The sequence below is a fragment of the Colletotrichum karsti genome (assembly GCF_011947395.1).
Source record: "Colletotrichum karsti strain CkLH20 chromosome Unknown Scaffold9, whole genome shotgun sequence".
NCBI lineage: Eukaryota > Fungi > Ascomycota > Sordariomycetes > Glomerellales > Glomerellaceae > Colletotrichum > Colletotrichum karsti.
In genome coordinates this window covers 1,069,200-1,093,134 of record NW_024065909.1, presented here as the reverse complement: position 1 = coordinate 1,093,134, position 23,935 = coordinate 1,069,200, and the positions used below count along the sequence as shown (strand labels likewise).

General features: G+C 56.5%; 7 protein-coding genes across 7 annotated transcripts; 4 read left to right on the top strand and 3 right to left on the bottom strand.

Annotated features, from left to right (window-relative positions):
* Positions 1 to 233: 233 nt before the first annotated feature.
* Positions 234 to 1,292, top strand: CkaCkLH20_03855 (uncharacterized protein; the record flags this gene model as incomplete). The annotated part of the gene is made up of 3 exons (XM_038886574.1): positions 234 to 507; positions 556 to 857; positions 915 to 1,292. The coding sequence occupies 3 exons, from the start codon at positions 234 to 236 to the stop codon at positions 1,290 to 1,292; spliced, it is 954 nt and encodes a 317-aa protein (XP_038748416.1).
* A 639-nt stretch (positions 1,293 to 1,931) lies between these two features.
* CkaCkLH20_03854 (uncharacterized protein) lies at positions 1,932 to 2,504 on the top strand (the record flags this gene model as incomplete). The annotated part of the gene is made up of 1 exon (XM_038886573.1): positions 1,932 to 2,504. The coding sequence occupies one exon, from the start codon at positions 1,932 to 1,934 to the stop codon at positions 2,502 to 2,504; it is 573 nt and encodes a 190-aa protein (XP_038748415.1).
* Positions 2,505 to 3,776: 1,272 nt separating this feature from the next.
* Positions 3,777 to 6,050, top strand: CkaCkLH20_03853 (uncharacterized protein; the record flags this gene model as incomplete). Its single annotated transcript, XM_038886572.1, has 5 exons — positions 3,777 to 3,837; positions 3,893 to 4,033; positions 4,086 to 4,228; positions 4,310 to 4,573; positions 4,656 to 6,050. The coding sequence occupies 5 exons, from the start codon at positions 3,777 to 3,779 to the stop codon at positions 6,048 to 6,050; spliced, it is 2,004 nt and encodes a 667-aa protein (XP_038748414.1).
* A 233-nt stretch (positions 6,051 to 6,283) lies between these two features.
* On the bottom strand, positions 6,284 to 10,144 carry CkaCkLH20_03852 (c2 domain protein; the record flags this gene model as incomplete). Its single annotated transcript, XM_038886571.1, has 5 exons — positions 6,284 to 8,512; positions 8,562 to 8,773; positions 8,822 to 9,239; positions 9,293 to 9,736; positions 9,794 to 10,144. 5 exons carry the CDS (start codon positions 10,142 to 10,144, stop codon positions 6,284 to 6,286), a joined length of 3,654 nt encoding a protein of 1,217 aa, XP_038748413.1.
* Positions 10,145 to 11,891: 1,747 nt separating this feature from the next.
* Positions 11,892 to 13,208, bottom strand: CkaCkLH20_03851 (uncharacterized protein; the record flags this gene model as incomplete). The annotated part of the gene is made up of 1 exon (XM_038886570.1): positions 11,892 to 13,208. One exon carries the CDS (start codon positions 13,206 to 13,208, stop codon positions 11,892 to 11,894), a length of 1,317 nt encoding a protein of 438 aa, XP_038748412.1.
* A 2,054-nt stretch (positions 13,209 to 15,262) lies between these two features.
* Positions 15,263 to 20,767, top strand: CkaCkLH20_03850 (urea carboxylase; the record flags this gene model as incomplete). Its single annotated transcript, XM_038886569.1, has 1 exon — positions 15,263 to 20,767. The coding sequence occupies one exon, from the start codon at positions 15,263 to 15,265 to the stop codon at positions 20,765 to 20,767; it is 5,505 nt and encodes a 1,834-aa protein (XP_038748411.1).
* Positions 20,768 to 21,228: 461 nt separating this feature from the next.
* Positions 21,229 to 23,131, bottom strand: CkaCkLH20_03849 (transmembrane amino acid transporter; the record flags this gene model as incomplete). The annotated part of the gene is made up of 4 exons (XM_038886568.1): positions 21,229 to 21,257; positions 21,322 to 21,894; positions 21,946 to 22,108; positions 22,160 to 23,131. 4 exons carry the CDS (start codon positions 23,129 to 23,131, stop codon positions 21,229 to 21,231), a joined length of 1,737 nt encoding a protein of 578 aa, XP_038748410.1.
* Positions 23,132 to 23,935: the final 804 nt, after the last annotated feature.

Below are 23,935 nucleotides of genomic sequence, written 5' to 3'. Positions count from 1 at the left end.
TCCGTTTATAGACGAATTCCCCCGAAAGGTGTTCTGATCTAACCTGTCCCACAATGGCTATGAGCTAGCTTGACCTTGAGAGTAACTCCATGAGAGAAGTGGTGCGGTGTGTTGATGTCCATATGTACCGAAAAGGTTAATACGAACGATGAGTATATATACCACAGAATGGTTCGAAATTGCAGGATTAGATATGCTTCGAACTTATCACGCTGCACTCACTAATATTCATCATGGAAGCCACACCCTCAACATTTCACTCATTCAAGAACCTCCCGCCCGAGCTCAGACTGCTGATTTGGGAGGCATCGGTCTGTGTCAAGTCTCCAGGCGTGAAGTTTGTTTCCCTCGAATCGAACGCGACAGCTCAAAATGCCGATGGCAAATATGTTGTCAATCTCCCTTGCTGTAGCGATGAATACGCGACTCTGAATCCGTCAACCTTCTATATCGGACAGTTGATGGCTTGCAGGGAATCAAGATACGCCGTGCTGAAGCAGTATACAAGTAACAATGCCCTAAGGATCCTCTCTGATTCTAATTCGAACTCAAAAGCCGGCATCACAGCCGAGGCTCGTCTCACCTATCGCATGCGACTTTACGGACGTGACGTCTCCTTCGACAGCAACGCCTTACCCAAAAACGACCTCACTATCCTTCATGTGCTTCAAAAGCAGCAAGTAGACGTGGATAAAGCAATCGAAGCTCTGGGTCTCACGCATAGGGGGCTGAACTTTCCGCTGGAACCGATTGCCTTTGAGTACGCTGAGTCTTGGTCATTTGACCCAAGAAAAGAGAGGTTCGAGGATATGAAGAGGGGAACCGGTCCACGGGCCTGTTTCCTCAAACTTTTGGAGGTAATGCGATCCAGAGAGGGACGGATGTTCCTTACGGTAGACAAGACTTTTTCACAGCCGGCTTCCGAAGGAAGTGGCGAGGATAGGCAAATCTTTCACGGCGACGGATACGAGTTTATGGATGCTAAGAACCACAAAGTCCTGTGGTACCAGATCGATTGGGAACACGCGGAACTTGTTGATCCAGACACGAAGCTGATGTCCGCCTGGGATTTCCTGGCGGAAGTTGAGCGTAGTCTCCCACCTCATTGGGGATCCCTTCCGAAGGTCACGATTCTGATCCAGCCAAATAGCCTGTCGAAAGTCAGCAGCAGCGAATGCGACCTTCCTAAGTTGCCAGCCAATCTTACCTGGGGAGAGTACAAATCTTTATCTCAGGCTCAGACCTGCTCCAGGCAGAATACTCAAGCGAAAACCGATAGGCTGGAGATTTGAAACGTGGCTTCAGGTTCATATATTGTTCGCAGGCTGTTTGAAGGTTTACGATCTCAGCTTGCTGCGCTTATAGCGCCTTTCTGGCCCTTCGACCTAGAGGGTGAGGCCATTCACAAGCGCCGCCCAGGATGCCTAAAAGCTTATCCTCTTATAGTCTTATTCTTTTGTAGCATCAGATGATGAGTCTATAGTCGTTGAGTATGGTGAGATGTCAAATAGAGTCAGATGAGTAAGGGTTGCTGCGTTGTATTGCGCTGCGAATTGCAGTTGTTATAGCTCTTTTCACTCGTGCCATCCCGTGCAAACCATCAAGTCCTCAATGTTTGGAGAGACCATACCAAACTTGGAAGGATACACGCGTGTTCAGCAACATAGGGTGGGCTTTCTGTTCAGGTCTCGTTTTCTTGGTCCTGTTGCCCAACTTCCGGGCAGCACCTGCCGTGTTTTCGAGAATATCAGGGCAACCAGCATTCAAAGCACTTGCCGACACCCGCACCCCAAGCTTTTGATTCTCCCTCCTACATCAAATCCCAGCCATAACTACAGAAGTAGACGAATCAAGTCTGTAGACCACATCAACGCCAATACCCTTATCTATACAATTTCCTACTTAGCTGGCGTTCAGGAAACCTCAAAGCCATGACGCCAACATTCCCTTTATTTCCTCTACTCCCACCCGAGATCAGACTCGAAATCTGGAAAGCTGCTTCCCGCGACCTGCGGCCAGGCGTTCACTTCTTTTCCGTTTGCCCGGGCAGTACGGACACACCCATAATCATGCCTCCGGTCTTCGACGACGGCTTGCAGCGCCCGTGGACGCACGGCAACCCATCGACCATCGGCTTCGGAAACTGGACGGCCTGCAGCGAGTCGAGAGCTGCTGTGAGAGAGAAGATGCAACCAGCTGTGGGGAACCGTTGCTTGGGCGCCCAGAGCATGGTGGTCAATGACAAGGACATTTCCTTCGATATCATCTTGGACGAAGACCTGAGGGTTTTCCAAACCCCACCAAACCACTGGGTGTATCTCAAACTTGCTGACAGCCGCTTTCGCTGCGCGCCCTACCACTCAGCAGTATTCCGGGAGAGAGTCGGGTTCGAGTACCACAGTTCATGGGCCTTTAACCCGGCGGAGGAAAACATCGATGAAATGGTGGACGAACCAGGCCCGCGCGGCTTCTTTCTTGGTCTCCTGAGGGAGAGTATGAGTTAGGCGAGCAATACTGAGGCGAAGGTCTACTTAATACAGTATGACCTGGCTATCAAGAAGGAAGTTGACAGAAGTGGTCGACTGAGGTTCCACGGTGACGGATATGACTTTATGGAGGTCTTCGGACGGGACGTTGATCAGGTAAACAAGACGGGCTCCAGCGCGTGGGACTTCCTATACCAAGTACGGCGCCAACTGAGGTATCATTGGAACACTTGGGACCCGTGGGATAATTCTTTCGAGAGCACTATGGGCGTTCTCGTTTGCGAATAGTATAGAATCCACAACTAGCTGTCTAGAAAATCAACAATCGACTCTATGCCGAGTCTCTTAACTTTTCTACCTTTTTTCTCGGGTTCTTCGCACTGCCATCTTAGCTGGGCCTTGTCCAAATTGAATATATCATACGCCCCTGTTTGCCTCATTTGGTTGTTCCCAGTGCCAAGAGAGTGATCTCGGTGCCTACAACGTCCACAATTCTCATACGCAATCTATCGGGTGCTACAGGCCCCGCCATCTACACCGCGAGGCTTGGTATAACAACATGATAGCCTTTCAGCCTCCGTTCCACAACCCACCGAGACGGGGATCGTCTCGCACAATACCAGCCCGTGATTCGCAATCACACGAACGAGGTCGCCGAACATGGTATCTGCTGACCAGTGACGGTAACTGACGGCATGCCCAGCCCAAGGTACGCGGGACACACATGACGCGGTGGGTGAGGGGAGGTTTTCGTCGCGGAAACTCGTAATGTGTAGAGTAACAAACCCCCCCCATCAAGCCACAATCTGAATCATCTTACCCGAAGTGGAATGAAAAGTCGGCATGTTTCGACAATCGGTAAGCCGCCGAGTCGGCCTCATTGGCTTGGAGGGTAGGCTGACATGACGAAACGTTTCGTTTTTCTTGCCCTGCGGCTGAGCCGCCCCGAAAAGCTGACATGGCTGGCTGGAGAGAGAGAGAGGAAAGCCCAGCACGCGCGGAACTGGTGCCAAGTCTTACGGGAAAGTCAAATGTGAAAGGGCTCGCCGAACGGCACGGCCGCGGAACGCGCATTGACTTCCGGTACTTCGGGACCTCGTTCAGCCCTACTGAGAAAGGAGCTGTCTCATACCCGGGCCGCAGGCACCAACTGTACACCGGCCGCGTGGGGTGAGGGAAAGGTTGTGAAGTATATAAGCTTGACTTCTTGAGCTCCAGGTTGAATCTTTCTCAGTGGATTTCACTTCCAACCCTCAGACCAAATCATCTAGAGTATCAACTTGAATCAACATGTCTTCCGATGGAACCAAAGGCCCTATTCTCGTCCACGGTATCCCAGTGGACGACCCCCGTAAGTTTTCTCTTTTCAGAGCAGTCCAGTATGTCCATCAACTCACTTTTGATAGAGAACCCTCCTGTCCGAATGGAGGTCCGCGATATGATCAAGGACCATCCCGACCAATGGAATCTCTTCCTGCTGGGGTTGGAGAGGTTCAAGAGCAACGCCGTTCCCGAGAACATGCCCCTCTCATATTTCGAGCTGGCAGGTGAGCGTAACTCAAACACTGGAGAGTAACACAAAACTGACCATAGAGCAAGCCATCCACGGATTGCCCTACAAGAAGTGGCCCGACGAGGACTGGAACAAGATGGTCCCCGTAGACAACCCCTTCCAGGGCTTCTGCACCCACAGCTCCATCCTCTTCCTCACCTGGCACCGTCCCTACCTCGCCATCTTCGAGGTAAGCCATCCATCCATCCCCCGTCTTTCCCTGTTGCACGTCACAGCCGTCTCAAGGTCAAAAGACTAACGAAACGGCCAGACCGAGCTCTACAAGCACGTCAACTTCATCGCAAACGCCTACGCCGAGGACGAGCGCAGAGAAGACTACCTCAGAGCGGCAAAGTCCTTCCGCCTCCCCTACTGGGACTGGGCCCGTCCCGACCTCGGCGTCTTCCCGCCCCAAGCCGCCACGGAAGCCCTGAACGAGGTCGTCAGACCCAGGAGCCTGCCGGGCGACTCCGAGATCAACCCCCTGGCCAACTACGCCTTCCGAGAATCCAAGTCGATGGAGGACATCAACACGGTAAGCATGACCGCCTCACACACACACCATCCATCTCTCGTAGTCCCCCCAGCAGCAAATCACTAAAACAAAAACACCATAGTTCCCCGAACAAGGCACCACAGTCCGCTACCCAAACACCCCCAACGCCGACGCCGAACAGACCCGCCAGCTCCTCCGCTTCTTCACCGGCGCCCAGTCCTCCCCCAAGGGCAAGAACCTCACCGAGCGCGTCAACTTCGTCCTGCAGTCCTACACCGAGTACGCCACCGCCTCGTCCAACCGCTTCGAGGCCCAGAAGCCCGAGCAGGCCGGCATCGACTTCCGCGCCTGGGGCTCCATCGAGGACGTCCACAACGCCGTCCACAACTACACCGGCGGCGGCCGCGGCCACATGTCCAACCCGGAGATCTCCTCCTTCGACCCCATCTTCTGGCTCCACCACGCCAACATCGACCGCCTCTTCGCCATCTGGCAGGCCGTCCACGACGACCCCGCCGACCCCCTCACCTACGTCACCACCAAGAACGCCAGCGAGGACTGGGGCAACTTCGTGGTGAAGGCCGGCGAGCCCGAGACCATCCGCACCCCGCTCGCCCCCTTCGCCCGCGCCGCCGGCGGGGAGCAGCAGCAGCAGGAGTTCTGGACCTCCGTCGGCGTCCGCTACACCGACGCCTTCGGCTACGCGTACCCGGAGACCCAGAGGTCCAAGTTCCCGACCCCCAAGGACGTCGTCAACGAGCTGGACCGCCTGTACGGCAAGAGGTCGACCTTCGCCAACATCATGCGCAGCACCGGCGACGACCTGGAGAGCTCCACGCGGGAGCTCCAGCAGCGGGCGAAGGGCCACGTCCAAGCCGAGCGCGGACAGCTCACCAGGTCCACGGGGGATGAACAAGCTCCCCTGGCCCAGACCAACGGCGTCCAGCTCCCCTCCGAACGCGAGCTGAAGAAGCTCGTGGGCGCGGAGAACACGTACCTCGAGTGGCTCGTCAACATCCGTGCCGTCAAGGCGGACCTGGGCGGCAACTACGTGGTCCACGTCTTCCTGGGCTCCCCGGACGACGCCGACCCGGTGCTGTACCCGACGAACCACTCGCACGTGGGCGCCTTCGCGACCTTCGGGCAGGGCGAGAAGACGGCCTGCGGGAATTGTCAGCAGGGCCGGGCCCGGGGCCAGCAGATCACGGGACAGGTGCCCCTGACGCTGGCCCTCGTGGAGCGGTACCTCGCCGGCATGGTCGACAGCCTGGAGCCCGAGGACGTGGTTCCGTACCTGCAGAAGAACTTGCACTGGCGGGTGGCTTTGGCCAACGGTGAGGTTCAGGACCGGTCTGCCGTGAATGGCCTTCTCGTGAGCGTCGTGACTGACGAGGTGACGATTCCGGGCAATCCGACGGATCTTCCGCGCTATGCAGCTGACGTCGTCGTTCGTCCTGAGTGTACCACCAACCGTGCCGGCAGTGGTCGCGGCAGTGGCACTGGATATTCTGGATAATCTGTTTTGTTTAATTAGACTGAAGGCATCAGAGGGGTTCATAAGAAATTCAAAACTTTCATTTGCTTGCTTTGACTAAAAGTACATTACGAAACGCCCCTGTCATCACAATCTGCCGTTATTTAGGTATACTTCATAGACATTACTGAAGTTGAAATGAGTCGAAGACCGTTATCCATAAACTTTCCCTCGCCTCCCTGATTTCCCTGCGGTTAAGCAAAAGAAAGTATACATTACACCTCAGTTTCAACATCCGGCTTGCGACCATTCAAAGCACCAAGCTTGGTGATCTTCCGCACCGCGTACTTGGCTTCGTCTTTAGCAAACTGGATGTTGCGCATCGGGCGCCACTGCATCAGGCCTCTGTGCTGGCGATGGAGGTCTCTGCTCCTGCTCTGGTAGTCTTTGTACGCCTGAACCGGGCCATTGCCGTTCTTCTTAGAAATGCTTGGTGTCTCACTGTTGGCGCTGTTGGCGCTGTCAACAGACTGTCGAGCGTCGCTTCCCTGATTGGTGCTGGCATCCGTGAGACCAAGATCGGGCTCGCTGCTGTCGTCGCCGCCGTCGTCGGAGTCGAACTCGTCACGTTCCTCGTCGTTCAGGTCGACACCCTTGCCATCCATGTTTTCCGTCGGGTCTTTTCCAAACGCTCCACTCCAATCCGTGCCGTCCTTGGCCATCCACTTCTCCTTCTCCTTGGGGTTGGCCTGCGCCAAAACGTCACGACCGTGGGTCAGAGACTCGTCGTGAAGCTTCTGCACGGCAGGAGGGACCTCGGGTCTGACCTCCTCACCGCGCACACCTTCTGCGAAACAAGCCTCCCAAGTCTCGATCGTCTCTCTTGAGTCGTTGCTAGTGACGAACTTGACGTGATCGCGGTCAGTTCCAGTTGAGAACCTTCCGCGGAACTTGAGACGGCCGATCTCCTCAATCTTGATGTCGGGGATATCCTTGAAGTTGTCCTCAGTAATGTAGTTCTGCGATAGCCGGACACCTCGGTCACACTTCCAAATCGGGATATCGAAATCCTGCTCGTCATGGTCCGGAAGCGATTGCAGCCACAGAGATGCGTAAGCATCGGCATGACGTTTGCCAGGAGGGTAGAACTCGAAGAAAACCGGGGACCGGTAACGGTAACGAACGGGCAGACGGATCTTCTCGTGGTTGTTCTCGCCGCTTATATCCCAGTAGAATCCATCGTCGCCGTCCATCTTCTGACAAGTTTCCCTCTTAACGCTTACGGAACTTCCGCCGGTGCGGAGACGAATCTTGGTCTTCAAGTGTCCGTAACCGGCAGCGGTCATACTCTGGGAAGTGAACTCGAAGGTTCCAACATCCCAGCCTAGTTGAGGAGGCGGCAGCCGCAACTCAACTGATCTGAAGAGGATAGAGATACGGATTCTTCCGTAGCCGATGCCACCATCCAATGGATACCAACGGGTAGCCTCGCTTCCTGTTTGCAGGATGTCGGAAAGCTTGAGAGGAACAACCCCAATGATGGGATCATGCTGTCTGTTGCGAGAATCACGGACGGTGACGGTCGTGATGCAAGATCTCCAGTCGCGAATAAACTTCTCAGTACCGGCGTTGAAGATCGGCTGCGATGATACAGCCTTCGTACGTGTCTTGTAAACGAGTTCGTCGTTGACGAGGATAGTGCAGTAGGAACTGGGCAACCTGCTACCTTGCTCTTCCTTGACGTCGCCAGCATCGAGGCGGGCGGGCTCGAACTCGCGTCCCTTGCGCTTTCCATTGGAACCCTTGACGTTGGCCAGCTCGAGTCCAACAATCTGGTGAACAACGATGCTGAGAATACCAGAAGGCCAAAGCGGGTCGGGAGGAGTGTGGACGACAGCGTCTTCTTCAGCATTCTCGATGGTACCCTTCTCGTCCTGAAGTTCCTTCTTGTCCTTCAGTTCAGGAGGCAGATTGACGTCCTTACCGTCAGTCCTAAGAGCCTTGCGGAACTGAGTCTTTCCGAAGAATCCGACTTCCCAGTGAAGTTCTCCGGGCATTGTGGTATCTGCCTTGACACCGGCGAGCTTCGAAACCTGAGGGAACATCTTGCCGGGGTGCTGAATGAGCTTTTGGATGCTCAGCTCAACTTTTCCGACGACATCGTCCGCGGATGAGCGATCGCTATCCCACAGTTCAACGGAAAGTTGCTCGTCCGCCTTGATCAAATCGGCAGTGACCAAGAGACCGCAGGACTCCTCAAAGACAGGGTTGAGATCGTCTTGAATGACACGAGTGCAGAACTGAGGCTTTGAGAACTTGCTCCAAGCCACGGTGATGTATGGATCAGATCCACCGCCCTCGCTGCCGCGACGGTCCTGTTTGCTGAGGCCAACTGCCTTGTGAATGCGAATGTAAAGAAGACCGAGTGCAAGAGTCTCCTTCTTGATGTCATCACCTTGAAGCATCTTGCTCAAGTCTAGGGTCATGCTCTTGGGAGCAACGTACTACACGGCTGTTAGCTGTGATTGAGGCTATCGGTGATGGATTTCCTACCATAGAGGCTGCGGCGCCGATGGCCCAGTTGACGAAATTTGAAATCAAGGGCAAGTTCAGAATGTTCACACCCTTCTCGATCATTGGGGTACAGCCAGCCTGGACCTTGGGAATTCCCATCAGAGTAAAGGTCAGGGTCTTCAGAAACGGCGGGTCGGGGGTAAGCTGAAGGCGGATACGGGCTGTAGCGACAAGACCCTGAAGTTCGACCCCTACACACGGTTAGATACCACGACTTGAAACCGGGCTCAATCACTTACAGATCGGGAGAGGCACTCCGAAGAGACCCCGGACACCCAGGTAGAAAACCAGTTGCATTCCCATGTTGCGTGCCTTGGAGGAAATGTCAGCTCCAGAGGGCTTCGCATGGTACGCAACTGATGCCTCCAGGTTGTAGAAGGAACCAGCCTGCTCCATGGCAGCCAGCTCGTTCGGGTCGGTGTTCTTTTGGTTCTGCTTGTGAGCCTCGTCCTTGATATCTTGGACGTGAGAGTCCGGTAGAGCCCGCAGGCTGAGAATTCTCAGCGGGTTGCTACCCTGGGAGATGTCGGCTACGCGGACGTTCTCAATGATGCCAGGAACAGATGCTACCATGACATCCTCGAGCGTGTCGGCAACTCCGGCGAACATTTCGGGGTTGATCAAGTTCCACATGATTCCGATGGCGGTGTTCATCCACTGGACGCGGTCAGCTCATTGCCAGAGGAAGTGTTGGGACTTGGTCTGCTTACCTCAACGGACTCAGGCACCAGGTTGACGGTGGCAGTCTCGCCGCGCTCCTGCTCGCTGGACCATTCTGTGTTTCTGCCCTGTGTGATAAGGTCCTTGACCCAGAGGAAAACGCCAGATGCAACGCAGAAGGCGAGAGGTACAAGTCCATACAGAGCGCCGCCGAAGAACTTGCCAACGATGACGATGCCGAAGAAAATGCCGGCGCAGAGGACGTTTGCTCGTTGTTCCAGGGACTCGAACATGGGCTCGTAGCTCACGCTGGGAGTCTTGAAGAAGTTGACGTTGGTCTTTTCGCTGTGAATTGGCACGTCGGTGGTGCTTCCAGGCTCGACTGGGTCGGGCGGTGCGGTGACATCCTGAGCTTGTCTGTACTCCTCGCCGGACTGCTTCGAGGACGTGGCGACGGTGGCCTGCTTCCCGAGGTTTTCGTTGGGAATCGAGATCTGTCGAGCTTTCATCAGTAAAGCTCGGTTACAAGGCAAGGGCTGCCAATTGCTTACCTGAGGATTGTCTACGACCTCTTTGAAGTCTTCATTTGCATCTTCAATCTCAACATCCTTTCCGGTGACGGGATCTCGCACCGTCTTCGTCTTCCTCTTACGCCAGCGATGGTCCTTCTGGGGTTGATGGGCCTTGGTGTCTTGCGGCGACGGCTCATGTCCCTGCGCCTTGGCATTGTGTCTGTTCTGGCGTTGTTCCTCTCTGAGTTTCTTGTCCTCTGCGTCGAGTTCGGCATCACGTTCGCGCTTCTCCTTGTCGAGCTGTGCCATGAACTCATGGACGTTAGGGATGCGGTTTCGGCCGCTGTAATGCTGGCCGCCGACCGGCAGGTGGTGCTCGTCGACGTTCATCTTGCTGCCATGCACTCAACCCTGCCTATTAGTTCTCGGTAATGTGGCACGCAAAGTCTTGTCGAGTCAATCGGTGTCCGAGGGGGGACAAGAAAGGGCGAAGAAATTGGCAGACGGACAAACGGCAAAGCAATGGAGAATGGCTAAGAAAGCCAGAGTGCGGAGAGCTGGAATCTTGGAATTATAACACCCCAAGGCACCACCAGCCCAGCCTAGTGAAAGAAGGAAGGAGCGAACCCCTCCGATTGCCTCATAGCTCCTCCCAGCTTGCGCCAGCTGTGGCAGCTTGCTTTAGTGTACCACCTACCTTAGACTGACCATCCACGTTTCTTTCGTCCCGTCCCCTTTCAGCTACAGCTTGCAGTTGGGCTGGTCTGGCCGTGGCCTGGCCTGGTTGGGGCTGGAGAAGCTGTGATGGTCAATGACGTAGCTTGTCTTGCGACTTGCTGCTGGAATCTCCACTAACAGCTTGCTCGGCCCCACCCCCGGCTAACCCCCGGCACCTTGCAGGGCCTATGACGGAGCAAGTCTCCGGTACATGGCCAGCCCTTCGCAAGTGTTTGCATTGTTAAGAAAACAAATTGGTTGCACTTGGGCACTCTGTGAACATTCCTTCAGAAGCCAGCTGCCAGCCCGAGTCCTCAGCACAATGCGCACGTTAAGATGAACCAACCGCCTGTGGCTGAAAAGACTGGACGCTAACTGGCTTTTCCATGCATCGAGGGTGGCTGTTGGTCGACCATTGAATATTCCCGCTTCCCTTCCCATTCCTGTTTTTTCCCCCTCAATGGCTTGTGCAACAGCGATGCGACGAGCCGTCGCCGATCTGCAGTAGGGATCGCTGCTTTGCTTGCGTAAATGGCTGGGGGGGTCGAACGCCGTCACGTTTCTGGCTGCATCCTCATTGGTTTTGAGCTAGCTAGCCTGTCTGCTTCCACGTCTTTTCGTGCCTTGGCTCTGTTTAGTTCAGCTGAGAACTTTGACAGCTGGAGTGGTGTGGTGGGATCGCTTGCTCCGTCGATGGCCGCCGTGCCGCAGGTTTTTTTTCCTTCTCTTGGTGCTGTTGAGATACGGCCTTAGGTGAGATGGGAGCCGTTGAGGTGAACTGGACAGAAAACACAGTCAGAAGTCTTCAAAAATAGGCCGCAAATGCCGGTTGACCGGCCCCTCTGTGTTGTCATTTGGGCCTGCCGCAAACTCCCCGTGCGGCTCATGACATGGGTTGTCACGATTGCGTTTGCAAGGACTCGGGAGCGGCAAAAATATCACCACCCCCTTACGCAAGCCAAGGTTGACCTCGTCAGTCCACATCTCCATCACAGCCCCCGCTTCTGATGATACCTTCTTGCGTTACCTCATCAGCTTGCGACGGATCAACCATTTACCGACATATGCAGATTGCCCCTGCTATCGAAATTTCAGGGTGGCTAGACCGCTAGCGAAATGTCCCGACCAACCCCTAGCAAAATCCGTCAAACATCTTACCGCACGCTAAGGATTCCTCTTCCCCAGACCCAAGACTGAGACATCGATAAGTCCACGGGTCATCGATGGGAACTGTTCCGAAATCTTGGTCGTATCGCGTGTGCTCATTATCCGTAGATCCTAACCGATGCTAAGTAGTACAATGTGTATCTTACAACGCCGAGCCGCCGTTTTCCATCCCGCCAAAAAACACCACGTATACCCATTCAAATTCAAAATGCTCCCTTCGCCGGAAAATTAGATCCTCAAATTAGATCCTTCATCATGCAACCACCAAATCCGGCGGAATCGGCGTGTCCCTCCTGCTCCCCGTGTCCGGGTTGAACAGGTCCACCGATCCAATGCGCGACGCCGAACGCTTGTACAGGGTCGGCGTCGACAGGTCCACCTCCATGTCCCCGGGTGTTGGCCCCCGGCCGCACGAGACGCTGCTCGTGTCCGACATCTCGACGTCCCCAGCCTCATCGAACGTCTCGACGCTAGGCGTCGGGAGATCGCTGCAGGCTTGGATCTCCACCGAGGGAGGCGCGGGCTTGGTTTGTTGCTCTGTCTGTTTGGCAGCCGCCTCAGCCGCTCGCAAAGCCGCCACCGCGCCGCCGAGGTTCTCTGGGTCCTCTTCTTGGTTGCCGATCGTCCACACCCAGCGGCGCTTCTTTTCCTTTCTCTTCTTCTTCCTGATGCCTGCCGGGCTGGATACCGCGGGACTGCTCACCACGGGCGAGCTTGCTGCAAGGCCAGCCATCCGCCGACGCATCTCCTCAAAGGGACCCGGTGTCATTCCTCCGTCCAGGGTTTCGTTTCCAGTGAAAGCGAGCGCGATGTCCAGAATGCTGTTCTGCTCCTGGGCCGTCCTTGGTGACGCGGGCGATGCATCCTCGATGAGCAGGTCGATGTGTGATTTGGTATAAGTGTTGGTGATGATGGTCTGTTCGATCGGGCTGTTGTAGGCCACACGACGGGCGGCCTTCTCCTGCAAGCGCAGAGATTGTCGGCGAGGTGAAATAGGGGTCTTGGCGCTTGGAGGAGGGAGCGGCGAGTTGCGGAGGATGCTGTGGAGGGACCTAGGGTGGGTGTAAGGAGGCGTGATGGCAGAAAGAGTAAGGTTGTTGCGTTTGCGGAGAGAACGAGGCGTAGGTTGGTCATTCAGCAGGGCCGTCAGAGGAGTTTGAGTGTCGATGGGTGAGAAGCCAAACATCTGAGGACCGTCCACGGGGCCGGCTGACAACGGAGGAGTCGCAGTCATGGTGCTTGGAAAGGTAATCTCCATGGATGCGGCGGGGGATAGAGGATGAGCCGTCAAGGGTGTCTCCGGATATGAGACGGCGTACGGTGTTTGGATCCGTTGTTGAGGAGTCATGAGATCTTTTGATACGTCGATGGCGGTCAAAGGTTCGGAAAGGGCAGGCGTCGACCTGCCGATGGCGGTGGCATAGACATTGGAGAGGGTGTTGAAGGTCGTCGGGGACTTGGGATCAACAAGGGCCAAGGACCTGTTGATGGTTGTGTGAGGTGCCGGCGATGTCTTGATGGACAAAGACAGCTTGGGCCTCCTCGAGGCAGTTCCAGTCTGAGTAGACATGATGACCACGCACGTGATGCAGGTCTCGAATCGGACGAGGAGTGAATTAGTGAGAGATGCGGTTCTGCGGCGCAGGTTAAGAGCCAACAGACGGGTTGCTTGAATCGGGACCAGGCGACGACCTTAGCCTCCCAGAATGAGACAAGCAACTCAAACACAACAAGAGGGAAAATAGTGGTAAGAAGTTTCGAGAAGATGGGGGCGGCGGCTATATAGAATCGGAAGTGGTGTTGCAACGCTGAGCAGGGTTGTCTTCTGCCGTGGAGTGAGGGGTTAAAATGTTAAACCAAGATGGCGGGCGTGTTTGGTCGAGAAGCGCCGCTAAGCAGAGAATATATGCAATGCAGTGTGACTGCGTGCGATGGAATAACCGCGATGGCACGAAGGATGCTGTCGCACGCAGCAAGACAACCCTCGGCTCCGGATGCTCCAGTTCTGGTTGGCTATTTTTGTGACGGGGAAGAGGCGCAAGCGCCAGGCTCAGCGGGGATCCCTGCCGTATCGACTCGCATCCCTGCCCCACGGCCAATCAAGCCGCGGCGGTGATCGGCTGTTTGTGCCCGAAGCGGCGTCTATTTCATCCTCGACCAGGGGGTAAAAGTCCTTTTTTTTCGGTTTTCTCGCTTTTTTCGCAGTAAGGATTGCTCGCCATTTCCGGGCCCAGAAAGACGGTGAGAGGAAACATATGGTCCGGGGTCATGAGATGCTTTTTGGATTTGCCCAGCGAACCGGCATATCCAGCCAGTCACTACTGGTTCATTACCAGCACCATGCATCTTTACCGAAAGGCGAAGCGACGAGAAGCCGAGGCGAGGCGGCTATTGAGACGCCAAAGTCCATTTCTTAGTGCCTAGGTACCTACTTTAGTCTCGGGTGAGCGTCTTCCACAAGCCACAACGTCCATGATTCCTTTGACAGCGGACAGAACGGGAGCTGCGTGATATGCGTCCGCCTCCGAATCCTGTTCTAACTCCGGTCTGCCTGCCGTCCGGTCGCCGGGGACTTCCAAAATAACGTTGAAGCCTAAGATGAGATGACGGCGGCGCACAGCGGGTACGTCAGCTTTGTTTGAGTAGGAGGGGAAAGCGAAAGGGCTGAGTTTCCGGAAGGAAGCGATCTGTCGTCTCGTCTCCAGTCTGACGATCCGCTTTCGTCTGTGCGAGAGGCGAGAGATGAGAGACGCGACAGCCGACGCCAACGGCCCTACAAGGAATTGTTGTTTTTGTGAAAGCCTAGCAGCGTATCGGTATCCGTAAATTACCCTGCCTTGCTGTGGCGGTCCTGCTGGCGGGGGAACCATTCCTTTCGTTGGTGATCTTGGAGGCTCTTTACTGCCAAGCCACAAGAATACGACTGCCCCTGGCTCCAGCTGGCAACGATGTCCAAAATTAGGTAATCCTCGATAGTGCTTCATCAAGTTGACCCCCACACTATCGCTGAAGCGGGGCCGGCCGGCACCGGCTGGTAGGGCCAGCATCCAGCTGTTCTCCAAATCCGACCTCACCCCGCCGGCGACCCTCCACAACTTTCCCCAAAGCCGCCGGCCTGGCCGAGCTCTATTGCAAACATCTCCAGAAAAGCCAAGACCTTCAACCATACTGAGCTCTCACGCCCGCAAAACGATCGCAGGGCGCCGCATAGAGGGACTCGACCGATTCGCTTGCAGTCAGGCGGTCATTGCGATAAACCTTCTTACGCCCCATCATTGGATCGGCCACGCGATATCTCGGCCAGCCTTATGAAAATCAATGGACAACAGTCCCAAAGCCCGCCGGCGACTTACACGACTGCCCGAAGGCTTTGCCGAAGTATACCTCTGGGGAGGACGGCGGCCACGCCCATGATCTTGCGCTTCGGATGAGAGCAGTTTGTTCATAAGAAGGGCCATCGAGGACCTGAGTATATCTCAGGAGTGGACATTGCTCGCTCGCTTTAGCATTGTTTTTTGAAGAGATTTTCTCCGGCATTTTCTCGCATATTGCTGTATAATCCATAATGGGTACGTGACCTTTCCGCCTTCCTGTCGCACACGTGCATATGGGCATCCCGATCGCTTGGGTCTTACTAACATTAACTCACCCTTCCTCATAGGCTCCACCATCCAAGACACCTTCCCCCTTACCATCCCCGAATGGAGAGATGCCCAGGAATCCGGGGACGGCCTTTTCCGACTTTTGGCCCTCCGCGAATCTGAAGCCAGATTGAACTCCAACGCCTGGATCGCCCTGGCTACGCCAACCCAGATCGAGCAACAATGGGCTTATGCCGAATCCCTGCGCTCATCCGGTGCTACTCTACCACTCTTCGGTGTCCCCTTTGCCGCAAAGGATAATATCGACGTCGCCAGCTTTCCCACAACCGCCGGCTGCCCCAGCTTCGCAAACGGTCCCGTCGACAAGGATGCCACCGTCATCGCCTGCCTAAAGGCCGCCGGTGCTATCGTGCTTGGCAAAACCAACCTCGACCAGTTCGCCACCGGCCTCGTGGGCACCAGGTCTCCGTATGGTCCTGTTGGCAATTCATTTGATCCCACCAAGGTCAGTGGCGGATCGAGTTCCGGCAGCGCCGTCGTCGTTGCCAGGGGAGTCGTCCCCTTTTCTCTGGGGACTGACACCGCTGGCAGTGGCAGAGTGCCTGCAGGACTGAACAACATTGTCGGCTTGAAGCCAACTAGGGGCGCTCTGAGCACGACGAGAGTGGTGCCTGCTTGTCGGAGCCTTGACTGCGTGTCCATCTTCGCGCTGACGGTCAACGATGCCGAGACGGTGCTGTCCGCTGCTGAGGGCTTCGACACAGAAGACTCCTTCTCCAGGACAAGGCCAGGCATCGTAGGATGTTCCGAAGGTCGGCGGATGGCTGTCTGTGATAACCCTCCCTGGTTTGGCAAGACAGAGCAAGTTGCCGCGTACGCCAAAGCCTTGGCGAAAGCGAAGGCTTTGGGATGGGTGCTTGAGCCTAGAGACTTCTCTCCTCTGTTCAAGCTGGCAAGTCTCTTGTATGAAGGCCCGTGGGTTGCCGAGCGCTATGCGGCGATCAAGGACTTCATTGAGGCCCATGACGGTGACATGGATCCCACCGTAAGAGAGATCATCCTCAAGGCGCGGGACTTCGATGCTGCAGATCTCTTCGCTTCAGAGTACCTCCGTCAAGACCTGACCCGCGAGATCCAAGACCGCTTTGACCAGTTCGATGCCATTCTGGTACCCACAGCGCCGACATTTCCATCCATCGAGGACCTGGCCCGGGAGCCTATCAAAGAGAACGCCTACCTGGGCACTTACACCAACTTTGTCAATTTCATGGATTGGACCGCCCTCTCGATTCCCGCTGGGTTTCGAGCGGATGGGTTGCCGTTTGGTGTCACCCTGATTTCTTCCACCTGGGAGGAGCCCAAGCTGCTCAAGTTTGCTCGAGAATGGCTATCCACGTCCCCTCGTCCTCTTGGAGCGACCAAGATCGAAAGACTGGAGACGTTGAAATCTGACTCCGTCGCCGCTGGCGAGCCGAAGACGACTCGTCTTGTGGTGGTAGGTGCTCACCTGACGGGGTTCCCCTTAAACAAAGACCTGACGTCTCGAGGAGCAACACTAGAGACGGCGACGACGACCTCACCCAACTACAAGTTTTATTCTCTCATCACCGACGGAAAAGTAAGAAAGCCAGGCCTCAAGCGTGTCCCGTCCGGTGGTCGCGCCATCCAGGTCGAGGTCTGGAGCTTGCCCACCTCGGAGATGTCCAGCTTCATGAAGACAGTATCTTCACCTCTGGGTATTGGTTCCGTTGAGCTTGAAGACGGATCTTGGGCTCCCGGGTTCGTCTGCGAGCCTTATGGTCTGGAGGATGCGACCGACATCACATCGTTTGGGGGCTGGCGTGCTTTCATTCAGTCCCTCAATTCTGCATCTTCGACCAAGGGAGCAGAACTTGGCGGCGCACCCTCAAAAATCAGCGGTATTAAATCTGTTCTTATAGCCAATCGTGGAGAAATTGCCGTCCGCATTATTCGAACCCTTCATCGTCTCGGCTTGAAGGCCATCACCATTCACTCCTCTGCCGACGCACGATCCCCACACGTACGCAACGCCGACATCTCTCTTCCTTTGGAGGGCGCCTCTGTCTCCGAGACCTACCTCAACGGCCCGCAAATCATCTCTCTGGCAAAAAGTGTCGGCGCAGAAGCAATCATCCCGGGCTATGGCTTCTTGGCCGAGAATGCCGACTTCGCCTCCGCCGTCGAAGCCGAAGGCATTATTTGGATCGGTCCCACTGCCGATCAAATGCGGCAACTGGGATTGAAGCACCTCGCTCGCGATGTTGCCATCAATGCAGGTGTTCCCATCGTTCCGGGAAGCAAGAACCTCTTGAGGAGTATCGAGGAGGCCGTGACAGAGGCTGAGCGCATCAGTTATCCGGTGATGCTGAAGAGCACTGCTGGCGGCGGCGGCATTGGCTTGAAGCGTTGCGACGACTCTGTGTCTCTCATCGAGGCATTCGAGAGTGTTCAGAGGCTCGCTCAGGCCAACTTTGGCGACGCAGGCATGTTTGTCGAGCACTTCATCCAGCGCGCACGCCATATCGAGGTGCAAGTAATTGGCGATGGCAAGGGCACTGTCACTTCCGCTGGCGAACGCGATTGTTCACTCCAGCGACGGAACCAGAAGGTCATCGAAGAGAGCCCGGCTGAGTTTATTCCAGCTGAGGTACGGGCAAGAATGCACAAGGCCGCTGTCGACCTCGCCTCGGCGGTGAAGTATCGCAACGTCGGCACCATCGAGTTCATCTACGATGTCGACGCCAACGAGTTCTACTTTCTGGAGGTCAACACCCGGCTGCAGGTTGAGCATCCTGTGACGGAGTCTGTGACGGGGCTGGACTTGGTCGAGTGCATGATCCGAGTAGCGTCTGGGGACAGCGAAAGCATCTTCAAGGGCCAGGCGACGGGTTTCGAGGTGAAGGGCAACTCCATCGAAGTGCGTGTCTACGCCGAGAGCCCTCTTCAGAACTTCCGACCTTGCCCGGGCCGCATTCTGGATGTCTCATTTCCGGACGACGTGCGCGTCGACACTTGGGTCGAGGCCGGCATGGACATGTCTTCGTCTTATGATCCTCTTGTGGCCAAGATCATCGCCACTGGTGCAAACAGAACAGAGGCCATCACGAAGCTGGCCATAGCACTCGACAACACGGTGATCACTGGAGTGGAGACCAATTTGGAATATCTGCGAAGCATTGTGGACTCCGAAATATTCAACTCTGGCGATTTCACGACGACGTCGCTCAACAGTTTTGAGTTCGATGCGAACCTGGTCGAGGTTGTCGATCCTGGCACCCTCACTGCGGTCCAAGACTACCCCGGCCGCAGGGGCTTGTGGCACGTTGGTGTTCCGCCATCAGGACCTTTCGATGACTACTCCCTCAGACTCGGTAACAGACTCGTTGGTAACGATTCTCGCGCCGCCAGTCTGGAGTGCACCGTTCAAGGGCCCAGTCTCCTCTTTCACTCTGATGCCTTCGTCGCCATCACCGGCGCACCTGCCGAGGTCACATTGAACAACAAGTCCGTCCAACAGAACAAGGCAATCAGTGTTGGTAAGGGGGAAACGCTCGTCGTTGGCGCCCCAACATCTGGTTACCGAACCTACATCGCCATCCGTGGCGGGCTTGATGTTCCCGAGATCTTTGGTTCCCGCTCAACCTTTGCATTGGGACAGGTAGGAGGTCACAATGGTCGGAACCTACGCGCCGGTGACCTTCTCCCGATAGGTAGCATGACCTCAAGCGCCGTGTCTGAGGTTGTCGGTCCTGACATACCGCTTCCGCCTACGAATGGTGTTTGGACACTTGGCGTTGTCCCCGGTCAGCACTCCGCCCCCGAACACTTCACTCAGGCCGGCCTGGATACTTTATTCAGCGGCGAGTGGGTTGTTCACTACAATAGCAATCGTGTCGGAATACGTCTTGACGGCCCCAAGCCTCAATGGGCCAGGCCCACCGGCGGCGAAGCTGGCTTGCACCCATCCAACATCCACGACAGTCCTTACTCCGTCGGCAGCGTCAGCTTCACAGGCGACGAAGCAGTCATTCTCACCTGTGATGGCCCCAGCCTAGGCGGCTTCGTCGTCTTCTGTGTCGTTGCCTCGGCTGAGATGTGGAAGCTCGGCCAGCTCCGTCCAGGCGACAGAGTGAAGCTCAAGCCCATCAGCGTTGATGCAGCACTTGCCTTGGAGACTTCCCTCGAGGAATCCATCGGTAACCTAACTCGTCTTAAGCCCGAAGATGCCTCCCTCATCACCGGCTCTGCTCCAGTTGAAGGAAACCCTCTCCTCGGGAACATCGGCACCGCCGGCCGCCACATTACCGTTCGCCAATCGGGCGACAGTTCCGTCCTCCTCGAATTCGGCACGGAGGACGTCTTCTGCCTCCGCCAGAGCTTCCAGATCTTCTTCTTCATTGACCGCCACAAACGATCCCCAATCCCACATGTCCTCGATCTCTCCCCCGGCGTACGCACTCTCCACGTCCAATACACCCCCGGAACATCCCCTTCCAAAATCCATTCCGCCCTGCGCGCTCACGAGAGTTCCCTCGGCACCGCCGTCCCATCCTCCCTCCCCTCCCGTACCCTCCGTCTCCCACTCGCGTTCGACGACTCCGTCTCCCGTGCCGCGGTCGCCCGCTACGCCGCCACCATCCGCTCCACGGCCCCCTGGCTACCCAGCAACATCGACTTCCTCCAGCAGCTCAACGCCCTCGGCTCCCGCGACGACGTCGAGCGCATCTTCCTCGACGCCTCCTTCCTCGTCCTCGGCCTCGGCGACGTCTTCCTCGGCGCTCCCTGCGCGGTACCCCTCGACCCGCGCCACCGCCTCTTCGGCACAAAGTACAACCCCTCCCGCTCCTTCACGCCCCGCGGCGCCGTCGGCATCGGCGGCCAGTACATGTGCATCTACGGCATGGACTCCCCCGGCGGGTACCAGCTCGTCGGCCGCACGGTGCCCATCTGGGACGACGTCGCCGCCTCCGCCGCCTCCCGCAACGCCCAGCCCTGGCTCTTCCGCCTCTTCGACAGGATCTCCTTCTACCCCGTCTCCGAGACCGAGCTCGACGCGGCCATCGCCAGGGGCAAGATGACGGACCTCGTCAAGATCGAAAAGGGAAGCCTCGACCTCCACGAATACGAGGCCTGGCTCGAGGCCAACAGCGCCGAGATCGAAGCCACCCGCGCCGCCCGCGCCGAGGCCATCCGCACCGTGCCCTTCATGGAGGAGCTGCTCCAGCCGTATCACCCGCCCGAGACGGAGCGGAGGCTCGTCGAAGAGGAGGTGGACGCCGTCGTCGCGGGCGAGAGGGTCAAGAGCCAGATGCCCGGCCGGTGCTGGAAGTGCGAGGTCGCGGTCGGCGACGAGGTCGACGTCGGGGACGCCCTGGTCTGGATCGAGTCCAACAAGATGGAGATCAAGATCGCGAGCGCCGTCAGGGGGAGGGTGGCCAAGATGCTAGTGGCGCAGGGGGACATTGTCGGGCCGTACGACGATTTGCTGATTATCGAGACGGAGTAGGCTTCTGAGGTTTGCTTGGTTTTTTCTACATTCGCATGTTTTGGATGTTTGACATGTGATGTTTTATTTTCCGTTGATAGATGATAGATTTAGATTTGTAGCGTTGGGTAGGTCCAGCGAGTGTTTTGGTTAGAACTACGTAGAGATTATATGAATCGTCATTCCAATACCCAAATGCCTTGGCTCGAACGCATCAATTCAAAGCACAGAAAGTGCAACAGCTGTCAAAAACGCCTTTTTAAAATTTCCAGCTACACTGCGCAGAGTTTCATATATAACAAACACATATGTAGACTTGAACCAAATCCCTCTCTCTCGTCGTCTCCGTGTTGTACAGACCGCGAGGGACTCTATTTGGAAAAAAAGACTTTGCGCCCGCGTCGAGCCCCGAGGACCCAGCGTCCTGATTCTATACAAAACTCCATGCCATCCGCATGCGTACTTTCTAGTAATACATATTTTTACATGCACTTGGCCGGGCCATTTTCGTCTGTGCCGTAGGTTAGTCTTGCGTTGCCATACGAGAGTCGAAAAGGGGGAGGGGGAAAACTCACTGCTGACCATCTTGGCGACCGCCTGTATCAGAGTGATGACCATGACCACGGTCCCGAACGCGACGATACCCCCGGCGACGTACGTCTTCCACGAGCGGGTGGTGAGCTTGATGTAGCACAGTGGGGGGAGGATGTAGGCGATGGCGCAGGCCGAGGTGGCGCCGACGAGCTCGAAGACGGCGCCGACGTCGCAGGTCAGCAGGCTCATGACCATGGCGGAGACGACGAGGCTGGAGCTGAAGATGAGGTGGAGATTCATGTTGAAGGGCTCGCCGGGGAAGAAGTACTCGAACATGACCTCGCGGCAGACGAAGGCCTCGAGGGGCAGGGTGGTCAGCATGTTGAGGCCGAAGCAGAGGCGGGCGATGGTGACCATGACGTTGTCGGCGGGGAAGTTATTGAGGACGTTGCCGAGCGTCTTGTCGCCGAAGGTGAGGAAGCCGGCGAGGGCGACGATGAGGCAGGCGACGGTGGAGATGCCGACCGAGTAATGCGTCACGCGGGAGAAGCGGTCTATTGTGGGCGTCTTGAGGGAGCCGTAGATGAGGAGGGAGTTGTGGTGGCAGACGAAGGCTGGCGTTCGATGTTAGTGGGTGGTCGTTTGACGAGTATGCGAAGTCTTACCGAATGAGATGACGCCGATGGCTTCGAAAATGCCAGAGTTCACGGTCAGGAGGGCGGGTGTGAAGGAACCCCTGTCTGCCTTGGGCGTGAGGGCCCCCTGAATCACAACCGTCGCGACAATGACGCCCATGCTGATGAGGGCCAAGGTGCTCGCTTTTGCCAGCTACGAGAGCAGTTAGCATCTTTTCGTCTCTCAGACCTCAACGAGCCTCACCTTTGCAATGTCCCGGTATAACGTCAACGGGTAGCTGATGCCTAGTACGAAAACCACAATCACGACCTGCCTGTTGGCCAGCAGTCCCAACACAGGCATCTCCCTAAGGTCCGGCCAAATGGCCGTTAAAACGTGCGGTATTGAGTCGCCCACGATGACGCCGAAGGCAACCATGCCGCCAAACGCAAAAGCCCACTGCGCGACCGAGATGGCTATCAACCCGGTCCGGCCGAAGCAGTGCTCCACCGTCCCCTGGAAGCTGTTGCTGCCGGACAGCTTGCTGTTGATGACGATCAGGCATATGGTCCAGTCCACGACGACTGTCAGGAACAGCAGCAGTAAGATCCCGCCCAGCATGCCGGCCTGCTTGAAGGCGTAGGGCTGGCCGATGATGCCGGCGCCGATGATGGAGTTGGCCATATTCATGAAGGCCATCTTCAGCCCGGACTTGGGCCGGTTGCGCTCGGCCTCGGCCCACTCGTCAACGTCCTCATCCCCCCAGGGGCTATTGGCCAGCGCGACGGAGGGGGCCTCGATGTCGGTCAGCAGAGGGCGGCGGTGGTGGTCATCGTGTTCGTCGTAGCCGGGTGCGTGCTGGAAGAGCTCGTCGTCGACGTCGAAGCTGTCGCGGCTCTGGCGGGCGCTGCCGGAGGCGTTGCTGGCGGTCATGGAGGGCCGCGGGGGCGAGGGCTGGACGATGGAAGGGATGGGGTCGAAGCGGACGCGGTTCGGGGTCCGTGGCGTCCCGGGGGATCGGAGGGCTTGACGGAGCGGCGGCGCTGAGGTGGGTTGTTGTTTCGTCATGAAGTAGCTGTCCTCCGCAGCGGCGGCGGCGGTGCCAGCGGAGCTGTGGTGGACATCGTGGGTGAGAGGGTCGTCGGCGAGGAGGCTTCTGTCTTCCTCGCTCGGGCCCGGAGCAGCGCCCGGATGGGAGTCGTCTCGGTGGGCTCCATGCTTACGGGCCTTGGCCATTGTAAGTTATTGCGCTGTCATTTTCCGCCGGGAAACAAAGAAGGAAGAAAGGAGGGCGGGATGAGGAAGGACTCGAGAGCGGCTTCCGTGGTCGTGTGAGGATTGCGCGCGCCGTGTGTGTGTATCGATCGTAGACTTTGGAGCTCGTTTGGTGAATTGGGTGATATGTTCTGGACAATGTTTTGAAGGAGCAAGCAGGTAGCTTAGCTGGACGTTTACTGTCGGCCTCTTGCGGTCGACGTTGCAAGCTGACCTCAAGTGGAGGTACGTACCCCTTATTTCACTTTTAGGGGACCGGACAGTCCGCGTACCCGGCGACAGCGACAGGGGCGCGGCACCGTGGGTTCAGGCTCACTTGCACTTGCTTCAGTGCGGGTCCGGGAAGCAGGACGGCGCTTTGGAAATGCGAAAGTATTGTCATGTACCATCCTTGCCTCTTATTGCAGAAAACATACATGAATACTACTTTCCAAACCGGTCTAGTTTCCCCCTGCTTATCCCACGCGCATTGCTCGGCGTAATGACGGTGAGCGACTTATCAGAGAAAAAAAATTCCCACTCATCAAGCAAGCAGCGTTGCGATAACAGCACTCAGCCCACGCCAAATCAGACGACGCATAAGACCTACCTCAGGAAGAGCCGCTCAATCGCCGGAAGAGCCCCGGTGTTAGCCCATTGGCATTGGAACCTCTGCAGCGTCGTTTCTGGAGATATTCAGAGAGACTCGCGCCTCGAAAAGTCCGTCTGTTCGACTCATCGACCAGCTCAAGCTCAGCCTGGTTAAAGGCAGGAACGACTCGGGCT